Source organism: Columba livia, chromosome 3 (assembly GCF_036013475.1).
Source record: "Columba livia isolate bColLiv1 breed racing homer chromosome 3, bColLiv1.pat.W.v2, whole genome shotgun sequence".
Lineage (NCBI taxonomy): Eukaryota > Metazoa > Chordata > Aves > Columbiformes > Columbidae > Columba > Columba livia.
This window is the reverse complement of record NC_088604.1, coordinates 6,329,031-6,342,797: the sequence shown is the minus strand read 5'-3', so window position 1 is coordinate 6,342,797 and position 13,767 is coordinate 6,329,031. Positions and strand designations below refer to the sequence as shown.

Genomic DNA, 13,767 nt, shown 5'->3' with positions numbered 1-13,767 from the left:
GACTCGGTGATCCTCATGAATCTCTTCAAACTTGGGACATTCTATGATTCTGTGACTGGGTTTCCATTGACTATAATTGGAACCTAAACACAGCCCATATGTAGACACCTAATTTTAGGTGACTGAAACTGAAACCTACTCCTGATACCACAGTTGCCCAAATATATACTATTATTAGAGTAATCACTATACTTTTAGTTCAACCAAGGTTAAGCTGCTTTGGTTTTGCATTTTGTGCAGCACGGTGTTTTCAGTAAAATGGTGGCAGGCAGGACAGCAAGAGTAATAGGGAAGTCTGATTACACAGATGATTAATCTCTCTTGATGTCATTTTGCTTCAGTGAGTTTCTTGAGATCCATATGGACCATGTTTAGCTAAAGCTGCTACCTGCTCCCTTGGCTCTTTCCCTTGCTTGGGAGAACTGGAGCTTTGTCTCCTCTTTAATGCTCGGATTTTTAGGTGACCAGAACATCAATGATACTGCCAGGGTGCTCTTTTCAGAGCTGTATTGTTCTTGTGCACAGTCAGCTTCCTAAGAAAGATTCTGCACTAAGACTTAATTTATGTTGTGAGAGCCTTTTGGCTGGAGCTCTCTAATCCCAGAGGTCACCCTCGAATATCTCTGGCTATAGAGGTGCAATGCAGGATGTTGCCAAAATGCTGTGACTATTGTAGGAAGCAGGTAGGACCAACAGCATATGCAGGATTGTGAAATCATTAATAAACATAGAATCATAGAATCATTTTGGTTGGAACAGACCCTCAAGATCAAGTCCAACCATTAACCTAACTCTAGCACTAAACCATGTCCCTAAGAAACTCATCTAGGTGTCTTTTAAACACCTCCAGGGATGGTGACTCCACCACTTCCCTGGGCAGCCCGTTCCAATGCTTCACAACCCTTTATGTGAAGAATTTTTTCCTATTATCCAATCTAAACCTTCTCTGATGCAACTTGGGGTCATTTTCTCTCATCCTATCACTTGCGACTTGGGAGAAGAGACCAACACCCTCCATGTTACAAACTCCTTTCAGGTAGTTGTAGACAGCAATAAGGTCTCCCCTCAGCCTCCTTTTCTCCAGGCTAGGCAGCCCCAGTATAGAATCATGAATCATGACTAGGTTGGTCTTCTATCCAGGTCTTGCATCAGTGCTAAGAAGGTAAATTAAGAATGATCCAGGACCAAGGAATTCTTTGCTGTACAAATCCTGATTTTGGTTTGCTCTGGTGGTTATCTTGGTTGAGATCAAAACCTCAAGCGTTACATCAGATAATATATACAAGTATTAGCATAAATTTCCTTGCTTGTGTGTGGAAACTCCCAACCTCATTTGTGGAAGCCATGGTTTTGAACAGCGTACGCTAAACCAGCCTTAATTAAGCTATAGCTGCAGTCAGGGCAGTTGACTGGAGTGGCCGACGGTGTCATTGGCTGGAAACAGGACCCCCTTCTAGGCAGATTTTCTTCAAGTGAATTGACAGTCAGGAACAAAACTCTGCTTTTATCGTATTTTTTACTTCATTCGTATACTGCTTACTTAAGGGTATGTCTACGGCATTGGCGTCCGAGAGCAGCGTTAATACATTTGAAAAATGACTACTACAGGTTGAAGCTCTTGGTCACAACTGGATTACACAACACAAACTTCTGTCTTCACAATCACAGTGGTACCTAATTCTGTTTCTCCCTGTCTTCAACTTCCAAGCACTGGAATTGCCTTGAATCCATTTTGGCACGGAATACATAATTATTTTCACATTGTGCTGGTCTACTCTCCTGCTTTTATCCATATGAGCCAGGAGTGAATAAGAGTTGGCAACTTCATACTTGACTGTTATATAGCTGAGTACACTTTAATCAGCGCCCTAATAAATAGCACGCCCAATTAATTGGGACATTTGCCAGCAAATGAATTCAGTGCTTGTAAATGATGGATAAGTAGCATGCTCGCTGTTGTCTGCGAGCATTATTTGTTGTAATTAACAGGTAGGATTTGGTGTTCGCTGGCATGTGTTTCCTCAGTAGCACTCTGCTCACTTTTGAGTAAGCTCGCTGTTCCAGTGCAGCTGCTAAAAATAAATAAAGGACAGATTTCCCTTTCAGTACTTGCCTAAATCAATGTAGTGCTTTTGTATTTAAAAAATAATAAACGTAATCTGTATATTTTTACATATTACATTTCAAATATCGTTTTGAGGATAAAAGTGGTAATTTAATTAGCACGTTTCTATTTTAATTAGTGTAGCAAACAGGATTTTGCCATGCCATGGAATAGTTTATAATAAAGGGAGCAATTTCTGTTGCAGCTTTCTAACGCTAACTTTTTACCAGGGGTTGCATGGTGGTTTGCTTTAAAGTGGTATTTCCTTGAGGGAGATCCACAGAAGTACAATCGATTTTCTGGAACTGCTATATGCTATGATTAACTGTATGCATGTGACACTTTCTCTTATTTGGACATTCTTTGCCAATTAATTAAATAAAATTGAACACAGCAAACCTTTCTAATCCCTGAATTCCTCACAGATTGCTTTAATGGAGACTGAAAAAAATCATTGGAAGTAAACGAATATGAAAAGGAAAAGGGTACTGGGGAAATCTCAACAAGGGATCTTAAAACCCAGAATGGCCATGGATCAGCAAAGGGTAGAAACTTTTGTGTCATTAAAGGAGAACATCATTTGTGGGTTATCTGAAAAGAACTGTCCATATTGGCATTTACTTTGACTTGTTGGCGAGCGGAAAAGAAACCGCCCTGTACCACCGCATACGGCTCCTTATTAGTTGTGGTTTCTGCAGAGGCTCTGTCTCTTCTTTGGAGCACGGAGGATTTTTTCATTACATAATCTGGATACTTTCTCTCTCTCTTTTTTTTTTTTTTTTTTAAATAGATTGATTTTTTTTTCTCTTGTGTGTGTAAATTCTCCTTGCACCAATGCATCTATACTGAGGTTATTATGCCAAAGGAATGCGAGCGTCTAGAGTAACAATGGTTCATTTTCCTTTAATGACTTTGTCGACAGGATGGAGACATTTTTGTGGTGTGATGAATTCACTCAGTCTCCCGTTGTGTTTTCTCCACATGCTTTGGAAACTCTCTCTCTCTCTTTCTCCTAGAATTGTGGCCATCCACTCCAGCAAGAGCTTCATTACTTTATATTCATTGTATTTAAATGACACCCCAGTGGTACTGACCTCCTGGGATGATTGATGTAAATTATATGCTATGTAGGGGAAAATAAAATCTCTTTCTGACTTTTTATGTTCTGCAGAGAAATAAAAAGTGAAAACAAATGACAGAGAAAATCAGGCCTATGCAAAGTGAAACTTTGTAAGCTATGGTTGGAGCAGACCCCAGTTCGTAAAAGTGCTGAGACAGATTATAATGACCTTACAATCTGAAAGGTGACCTGAAAAGGGAAAATAATTTTGTATGTGCCCTTTTTTGGTTCTGTATAATGCATAACAAAATCTCGATCATTTTTAAAAACTTTTTTTCCTGTCTGTGAAGAATAGTAAGAATTCAGACTCAAGAAGGGATCAGCCATTGCATGTTCACCAGCAGTAATGCACAGTACTAGAAGGTACACTGTGCTCCTGTCCTCTTTCCTCACGTCTTCTAGTAATTTTTTTTGGTACAGATTTAATATTCCATAGCCAGCAAGTATCTATCTTGCCTAATTACTCTGCTGAGAATTATCACCTATAGAAGCGGTAATGGAGGGAATGTTCTTTCCTCAGCCGAGCTCAACATCGGGCAGCGACTTCAATCACTTATGAACTGGCCACCTCTCACTGTGGGCAAGAGAGTTTTGTGCAGCAATTTGTCAGAATTTGTCAGAAAATATTCTGACTGTGCTTTTTCAGGCACCTCACCAAGTCACGCCGCCTCTACACAAGCTCCTGGAAATTACGTGGTTCATAGTGGACATGATCAACTGTATTATCCCAGTAATTCCCTTATTAAAATTACCATATGTAATTGGCATAGTAATTTCTCTATTTTCTATGTTTTCCTATTAGCCTGTTCTACCAACTCTGTTATACGTAAAGATATGCATGGTACATATCCTAGACATGTCAGCAATATGCTGCCTTGCCTTCCTCAATTTAATGTAAGGTTTTGGCAAATCACAGAATTCAGCTGAAAACTTGAGTTGCCTCAAGGAAGACTGCAGCATGTTTCATAACTTGACAAAACGCTTCGATTCTCATTTTTGCTGGGAAAACGCTTATCAATAACCCTGCTTTGGCTGGGGTTGCCCGGGTGTTTTAAAATGTATAGCAGGAAGGAATAGATCAGGCCATCCTCCTCGCGGCAATAACGAGACTTCGCTGGGCTTGCAAGAATCAGCAGTGTGAGGCCTCTTATTTTCTAGGATATTATCTTAGCTGCTTGGTGTTTTTCCCTGCTGCTGTCAGCGCTTGGGCTGGTATTGGCTTTACTTTCATAATAGTAAGCAAGAGCAGAAGGGAGAGAGTCTGGCAGCGATCGACAGCATCGCCCCGTCTTTCTGAATCTGATGTGAGAGGTGGGAACGGGAAACATCTAAAGTGGAGGGGACTGATAGGGTATTTACACGAAGTAGTAAGAAGGATGCTACAATGTATATATACCAAGTCTCTGAGCTGTCAGTTTCTTAGGATGAATTGTAGTAGAAATAATACAGATCCTGTTCACTGTGCAGGAAGAAATTTGAATTAAAAGACGGACTGAGAAGAGCAAAGCAATATACAGACCATGACCTTGGAAGTTACCCTGCAAACCTTCAAGTAAAACCAAGATTTCTGCATATGTGGTGAAGAAAGCACTAACAATTACTCCATTTACCTCTGTTGGTCACATTTATTAATTCCAGTTTATACCATGGTACAATTCAGCCTGTCTCCTAACAAACCTGTGCATATACTGGCAGATGAGTGGGGTGACTGAACAAAGACGACAAAAACCTACAGTTCGGAGTAAGAAAAGGTTAAAAGAAGAAGGAAAGATTAAAAGAAGGGAAAAGTAGGTTAAATGCTCTATCTTGCCTGGTTGTACCCTTTCCCATCAACCTGTTGAGCTGACAGGACACAGTGAGAGAAAAGCCACCATTTCCAGGAAAGAGGTAAAATGTAGGCCCTGCTTATAGATGGAAGGTATTTAAGCACCTTCATGCATTTACACACCCTGTTAATGTTGAAGTAGTGCAACTTGCTTTGTCACACTAAGGATCCACTGCTATTTCCAAGGGCAAAAACATACGCAGAGAGCTATTTTAGGCAATGTGGGGAAGACACTGTACTATTTAAAATCTTTATGGTGCTGCAGCTGCAGAGATGAGAGAAGGCTCTGGAGAGACCTTATTGTGGCCTCTCAGTACTTAAAAGGGGCCGATAAGAAAGATGGGGACAGACTTTTTAGAAGGGTGTGTTATGACAAGACAAGGGGCAATGGTTTTAAAGCTAAGAGAGGAGATTCAGAGGTCAGACACGATGTAGAATTTTACACTGAGGGTGGTGAGACCCTGTCCCAGGTTGTCCAGAGAGGTGGTGGATGCCCCAACCCTGGAGACATCCCAGGCCAGGCTGGACGGGGCTCTGAGCAACCTGATCTGGGTGAAGATGTCCCTGCTCATGGCAGGGATGAGCTTTAGAGGTCCCTCCCAACCCAAACTATTCTGTGGTTCTGTGAGTGTGTGCCGGTGTATACACTGAGTCCTGACACGTGTATTAAGTCCACACATCCCCCTGCTATAGGAGATCCTACCTCGTCTCCCAAACCCTCCCCTGGAGCATCTTATCGCCACTCTGCACGACCGCCCGGCGCTGAGGGGGGAGGCGGCTGCTCATGGCCGCCCCTCCCTCCCCTCAGCCGCCAGGCAGCACCTGCGGGAGAGCAATCCCTGGTCTGGCTGAGGAGAGCTAAAAGGAACGGAAAGGAGCTGGAGGGATAAGCGGGAGGAAGCGCCGAGGAGCCCCGCCCCTCGCCCTGGGAGGCCGCCACACAGCAGATGGAGGCGGCGACGCGCCACGGCCCGTGTGTGGCGGAACCGGTTCCTCCCCCCGCGGGCGGCGCCATGTTACCCCCCCTCCCCAGCGTGTGCGCCTCGGCGGCCGTGGCGGAGGCGGTTGGCGTGGTGGGGCGAGCAGAGAGAAAAACGCCGTTTTTTCTCGTCCCCTTCATTTGGTGCCTCGGTCCAAGCAACGCGTGGAGGGGAAGGGACGAGGTTCAGTTGCTGCCACTCGCTTTCCCCTCCGGGATAACCGCACACGGGGTGGGGGGAGCGGGCACTACCGAGTCAGGCTGCTCCTTCCTCCCTCCCTCCCTTGCTTCCTCCTTTCCCTGCACATCTCAGCCGCCTCCTCCTCCACACGTCCCCAGGGGTGAGCCTTTGAGTGAGTCACCAGCGAGGGCACCGCAATTAAGACAATGTGTCGCTGTTATAACTAACTTGGCGGGGGCTGCTCGTTTTGTAAGGGCCTTAAATATTAACCTGGCGGGTTCCAGTCAGCGATAACCTGTGCAGCGCTGCAGGGCGGGCGGGGGTTGCCTGTGTGTGTGGGGCTGTGTGTGTGGGGGGGCCGCTGCTAATTCCATCTATATCCGCGGTTTTGCGTTTTTCTAGGTGGTGCTGGCCCAGGTGTGAGCAGCAGCGTGTGGAGCGTAACCTGTGCGGGGTACGTGGCTGGTAACCGTGTAAAGAGGCTTCTCGCGTAAAGCCATCCGGCTCACTATCGAAGCCAAGGCGCTGGGTGCCTTCAAACCCAGGCAGGGATGTTGCCTGGTACTCGTCTGCTAGCTCGCCCCCCAGCTCTACAGCCCCCTAACCATGGGATTTGGGGTTGATTGCGTCTGGGAGGTCACAGCAAACGGCTCCTGCCACGTTTTGCTCTTGGCAATGGTTTTCTCATGGCCTGTGGTGTGGTTACACGTGCTGGACCCTGCCCTGTTCGTTTCATTGTGTGGCCCCTGACCTTGAAGGCACTCCTAAAACTTTTAATTGCAGACTTAGAATTATGTGAGTTAGGCCAGGCTTTGGCCTGCCATCTGCCTGGTACTGCTGGATATTGTTAATTTCTTATTGTTGCTCTGATGCTGTGAAATGTCAATAGTTTGTAAGTTTCTCTGGAGGAAGTGGATCTGATTTATTTTGCACAAACAAGTGTGGTGATTTATTAATAATATAATCCTGTAATATTCCTTATAGAAATTGTTAATCCATACAGAAATTACTGGTAAATACTAAACCCATAGGAATAACAGCTGATCTAGAAGATTACTCTGTGTAGTGGTTTTGCCACTCACTGTATTTTTATACATCTTATGTACAGATCAACTGCTTGTAAGTTTCTAGAAATTACACAAATGAACGCTTTGCAGTCTACGAATGCAAAGCCCAATGTACGTGCAAAATATTCATTACTGTGTGAGTGACGGAGAGGTAAGAACCTGATGTTGCGGACAACCAAGTCTGCTGTTTGGCATTAGTATTCATTATTTATTGTGAGGCATTTGATTTCCTAAGTGAATCGTTTCAAGGTTTGCAGTGGTGTTGGCAATGTGCTTAATTTTTCTTTTGGAGTTTTTGATCTAACGTCATGTTCATTCTTGGTACAGTCCCCTCTTTCCCTTTGGCTTAAGGCTGTACCCTGTACAGCGCTGACTTGGCAGGGTTTTGTGTGTCCTCCCTTTCGCCCTTTTTGCATACGTTTCTTCATTGTTGGCCAGATCCAGGTGGCATGGCAGGCAGTGTCAGTCTTTCTGACTTTGCACAGGCTCATATCTGCATGTTATTAATACAGAAATAAGATTTTATTTTAATCTTGACTTATTTTTGTCCTGCGTATTGTTGCTGTGTACATGGGAATGCTGATGTTAAAAGTATGGTTTCCAACTGTAACAGTACTTATTCATGTCTTCCTAAAGCCCCATCTCTGTGAGTCTTGTGGAAGTGTGAAAATGTTAGGTTTCCCTTAGATAAAGAAATTTTTAGCCATGATGATTCTGAAGAAAAGCTTGAGGTCTAACCAGAATATGCTAAGAAGGCCGGAGGAAAAACTCAGTGTCATGACTCTGAGGAGTAACCAAGAAATCCTTCCATGCTTTACTGGCATTTTACTTAGAATTTTCAAATGTATGGATCTGGAATCACTGGTTAAGGTTCAACAGGATTCAGTAGCCTTTAGGTTACTTGCTAAGCCTCTGAGTGTCATAACCAACTGAATTAGTCTCTTGGGCTCAATTCTGAATAGCATAGAATGGAGCTGTCTGAAATCTGATTAGTCAATTAGTAACTTGTCAGCATAAGCAAGCTATAATTTAGTAAGCTACCTGTGTTTTAAGAGTTACTTACATATAATAGTCTAGGGCAATGCTGAACATTGTTGGCGTTGTTATTGCTGTTCTAATGTGATGCCCTTAAGCAGCGAGACCAACTAGACAATGTCTTTCTAGGTCATTATTGCAAGGGTTTTTTTAAGGCACGAGGCCAAACCCAAGCAGCTTAATTATACCATAGAAACTAATTGAGTTGATGCTCCTGTTGCTATTGTGAAATATCCAGATGTATAGGTATACAAAGTATGTAAAGAAAAGGAAACTAGTTAGGCCTGTGTTCTCATGGAATGAGGTAGTGGTGACTCAGATATGAGTTTATCTGGAGCTGATCAGAAAACTGCATGTCAAAGATACTGAAAATGATACTGATTAGGTCTGTAATCTGTGTTTCAGATACTTGGCGTTCGTAGTGCTCCTTGTAATCATTATTCATATGAAGTAATCTTAGTGCATATTAATTTGCAAGCTAAAGCAGAATGAATTTATATTTATAAATAATCTCTGGCTTTTCTCTACTCTATATTTTGCATACATTTGAAGTATTATGTTCAATTACAATCAGACATTTACAGAGTCAATTGCAAAGTTTCTAGTTCACGCAGCTTCTTAAACTGTCATAAAAGAAGTAGCAGTAATGGCAAAAAGAGGCCAAGAGCTTGTATGAAAGAGGTGAGTTGAAGCACCTTGGTATTGGCCTAACTCTTGCTAGCATCTCTCAGGTAAATAATAAGAATTATCAATACAGCTCTCAAGTGTTAAGTGCTTTTAAAAATCATGTGCTTAAATAGCAAAGAAAAAAAGCGTATTTCCAAGTAAACAAGAATACATTTTAGCAGAAACCTATTGCACATCATCTGTGACCCTGAGATCTCTGAAAGGAGTTGGTGTCCCAAAAGCTACTGACTTGCCATTAGATCTACTACTTAAGAACTAATTTTCATGGTTGTAATTAATATTAAAGCCTTGGCTGTAGTTTTCCTCGTGCTCTGTATTGTGCAAATAAGCAGTAATGGAGGAAAACATTTTCTGCTCTAGAGAATTTAGACTTACGGTGGCAAGCAATGATTTCAGAAAGAGTAAGAATTAAATAATAAAAATTGGAGAAGATTCTTATAATCTCAGCTATGTGTTTTGCTAGTCATTCTTAATGAGGGATTTTTCATACATACATTAATGCCCTAACTTGAGGGGAGCAATGAGGCAAAGTATGAAATTCCTGATATGCTAGAATGTTCAATTATGGTCAAGGTGGAACTATATTATGAAATTAACTGTATTTTGAATGGTGAACTAAACACAGCTCAGGGTGATGTGAAAGGAGAAGGAGCGATGCAATCAGTGTGACAGGTTGGGAAAATAATGCCACCTTGAAAGGAGTTGAACAGGTGAAGGCAGGTGCAGGTCTAGAGAGAAACTATACCCAGGAACGTATAGTTTAAAGCCAGTGGTAAGAAGGGGGTAAACTTGGTTGTTGTGCTTTACAGAGAATCCAAGTGCATTAGCAAAACCTGAAATTTTAAGTTACTTTAGCTGGAACTAAATGTAGATGATGACTAACAGGTTTGCTTGTTGGCAAATGAGCGGTTAAGCCTATTGGCAGAACTAACCTGACATCTGCACATTCATATAGAAATATTTTACTTTTCAGAAAAAGCAAAATACTGAGTAAATTACAGGTTGGGATCTGTTCATCTTTGCCTACTGGAGTATGTAAGTTCTTAATGTCTTAAAGCTGTTTTTTATCACTAGACTTGCAAGCACACCTTATATTTCCTTCACTGAAAATTGTTGGTGGTTACCACAGGAAGGTCATGGTCATGAAATTGCGTGTCTATACAATTATTAAATAATTGGTATGGAAGATTCAGAATGCTGCTAAAATAATGCATTTGGAAAAAAAATAATTGCTGGTCCAAATAAAGTTATGGTTACAGGAGCCAGATTCTGGAAGCTATGGGAACTTTGCTGTTAGTTACAGTTTGTCTGATCTTTACGCTGTTTTGTTAAAGCATTTTTAGGAAGGAAGAAAAACATAATTGGTGCTTAATTTGCAGTGCCATGTAACTTGGAGTTCTGCAGAAAGTGCTGTAAGTTCATTTCAGATGGGGGGGAGGTGGGCATATACATTAGATTCGTTTTCCCTGCTGTCTTGGTTAAAAATCAATAAACCACTCACTGCTGGGGAAGGACAGAGCTCTGATTAGACTCCAGTTAGAAACTATGGCAAGTGTTTGTAAACATCTCCAGATGTGGAGGGTACCTCTCATACAACATTATGCTGTATGTTTCTCAGTTTAAAACAAAATAGTTACATCTGGGTATTAATATTCTTTCAGTAGTCCAGACCATTCTGTGGTCTGTTTCAGAAAAGACTTAAGTAACTGTCATGTCTAACTCATGGATGGACAAATAACAACTTAAAATATGAGGACATGTAATTTTAAGTAAAATACAGCAGTTGTTATGCAGAATAGTCAGAAGATTAGGGTTTAGTCTGTAGTTGGTTAGTGACTTTTCTTTCCCTGCAAAGTCAGTGAGAGTTCTGCTTGTTTACTGCTGTCATTTAGGGCCTTTGGTAAAACTAATGCACAAATAAACCTTATTATGAGAAGCAGAAATGGACATTTAGGATTATTTTATCTCCAGGGATGTGGAACGCGACAGTTTTAAAGATAATAAGATGCATTTTATTCTTTGGACCACCATCTATGCTCATATGTATTTGAAATTTTCTTTTACCCTTTTTTACCAGACATGCATTTTTCTTCTGTAACTTCTAAATGACTGAACTGTCTTGTAACTGGAAACAGGGAGATGATGTTCAGTTGTTTTCCTCGTATTCGTGTGGGCTTTCCAAGCATATTTCGTTCCAAAAAATAGTGTCATGGTCAAACTTGAGATGCTTATTTGTCTGGGTGGTGAAAGCTGGGCTGCGCATTGACAGCTATGAGATGAATATTTCTTTCTGGCATTCACTTTAAAATAAAGCCATTAGAAGCATCTGGTCTATCAGGTAATAAATGGAAGCTGCAGTAGCAGATGTAACGTGTTATGCTTGGCATGAATAGAGGATGCTTTCCACTTTGTGATACTTTATTAATTAATTAAAAGAATGCAAAAAAAAAAAAAAGAGCTGAGATTGCATCCCTGGCTTTGAACAATATTATTGCGTGCAGACCTGACGCAGATGTGTCACTGCCTGCACACAGATCCCCTCTGATCCTGCGTTTACTCTATATGCTACTTGAAAGTTTGTGTCTTTGTCTGTTTGGCTTTTAAGAGGCCAATGTTTAGGGAATACACAAGTTATTAATCTTATTGCCTATAAGCAAAACCATTTTTTAATTGTTATACAACAAGATGATTGTTTTGGCCCTGCACAGGTTAGAGGATGATAAAGGAGTTTCATTATACATTTTTGAATTGTTGTAAAATACACGTCATCCATGTGTAGTGCTTGTATCAGACCTTTTAGCATGGTTCCAGTTCCAGCCTGCTTGAACAGCTCAGGAGAACTTAAGGACTTCATACTTAGTGTTTCAGTTTTCAGGTGTTCCATGCTACTGGGAGAGTGGGTAATCAGCAAAACAATACATGCTCTCCAGTATTTGGTTATGGGTTATTGGGATTTTTTTTCTTTTTTTTAATAATTTTAAGCATATACTTAGAAAACCAGCTTTGCATGTGTTTGACAGGGTTTATGGTTGTGTTTTTGTTCTGTAAAAGAAGTTCACTAACAAAAATCAGTTATTTCCTGTAGTTAATTAAGTTCTTACATCTCCAATGCTAGAAGACTGTATATTAGACTCTTGTCTGCTGGTGATGCCACGATGCAGTAAAATACTCAGTGGTAACAGACTGGTTAATCTAATTACTCTGAAGTAGAGGATGTGAAAACAAAAGCATTAATTTTAATTTTGTGTTAATTCATAGTCACCTTGGCTTGTGTTTCCTTCCTGTTTTGTTTGGGTTATATAAAGGGAAATATGTCAGTCTTTAAATTTTTGCATGGTTTCAGGTTATATGCAAAATGTATTTATGAAAGGCAAGAGAACTGATGCAGTAACCTCATTAGATGTATGTTTGATGAATTAGGTTATAGCAGTAAATTTGACTCTAATGTGTTACTTGATGTAAAAATCTGTGCAGGGACACTGCTTTTTTCATTGTAATTCTGCACCTTTTTACTCTATAACAGAAACATCAGATAAAATCAGTGTGAAGCCACTTTTGTTTTAAACTGGCCCAGTTTAAACTTAGGATTTTTTTTTGTGAAGTGAAAGCTGTAGTAATATAGATATTTCCTCTTCCTGATTGAATTTAGATCAGCCATTGAACAGAAATGTTGGAGGACTGCGCTGTAGTGAGTGGATACACCTTAGATTCTCATGTGATATTTTGACAATGGTGTTACTGAAAGTATTTGAGCAATATTTCAAAAGATGAAGTGTTGACTGCATATATATACATATATTAAGACTGCTTATGTATGTCCCAAATGATATGAAATAGCTCAGAGATTTAGTGCTCTACAGTTACGGATGAAATGTACAGCCTGTATGTTAAATTCAAGTTTTAGGAGGAGTAGAATTTTAATTCTTAGATGTCTCTCAACTGGATCTTGAATAAATATTATAGATGGATTATACAGGTGGTTAATTGAATGGACAACTATCCGTGTGAGTCAGTATTGCTTGGTAATTCCAGAGTGGATATAGATATGGAGGTGGGTATAAGATGAAAGTCTGCCCTGGAATCTCACCTTGATGAGAAGGCTGGGCCTAAACTTGCTGAGAAATGACTTTGAGTTTGTTTCCTTCAACTGAAAACTCTTTTGTTCTTCTGATTCATATGGAACAAATAGTTTTCTGTTATGACTCCTAAATGTAAAAGACATTTAGATTACAGTAGACGCTTTAAAATATTTATATTAATGTTTATATATACTTTTAATGTGTATTTTTTACTATACATTTGATTGCAAAATTTTACTGATGCGAAAAGAATTTGTAAAAGCTGGGCTTATTTGGATAGAAACTCATAATTACTAGTGCAAATAGTGTTAATCAACAGTTATCTTCTTGCTAGAGTTCATGATGAAAATACGGCATGTTGAAATAATCTGTGACCTAATCTGAACATCTGAATTCGTTTTGTAGGATATGGCAAACAGCTGCATTTCAGTTCAGAGCTAAAAGAAATACACCGTATTGACCCATTGAAGATTACAGTAGGCTTTTCAGTTCCATGTTAGCTGTACCTATTGAAGAAAATTGATTTGAGAGTGCTTCTGCTTTTGAATGATTCTTTTTTTAATGTCCGGAAGAAAGGAAATAGAACATACGGAGGATGGGACTTTGATGTGTAAAGAAGTTAATTATCTAAACCATCAAACAAAAAGTGGGCTGTGGAAGTAATTATTGGAAAGGGTCTGATGAAGCCTG

The 13,767-nt window shown here is 40.5% G+C and overlaps 2 protein-coding genes across 25 annotated transcripts in view; one reads left to right on the top strand and one right to left on the bottom strand.

The window, feature by feature from the left end:
* The window catches only part of RUNX2 (RUNX family transcription factor 2), a 228,372-nt gene that overhangs the window by 177,974 nt on the left and 36,631 nt on the right, over positions 1-13,767 (bottom strand). The window lies entirely within an intron of this gene.
* SUPT3H (SPT3 homolog, SAGA and STAGA complex component) overlaps positions 5,995-13,767 on the top strand; it is a 285,057-nt gene continuing 277,284 nt past the window's right edge. For 3 of the 20 annotated variants that reach the window (XM_065055695.1, XM_065055693.1, XM_065055692.1), the window contains exons 1-2: positions 6,059-6,212; positions 6,612-6,663. Coding sequence is in view for 4 of the 20 variants with exons in the window: in XM_021300889.2 (XP_021156564.2) it covers positions 5,997-6,212 (216 nt within the window). In the remaining 16 variants the exon portion in view is untranslated. Of the gene's footprint in view, positions 6,459-6,611; positions 6,664-13,767 lie in introns of all 20 variants that reach the window. The other 17 variants (XM_065055686.1, XM_065055689.1, XM_065055687.1 and 14 more) reach the window with 14 other exon arrangements.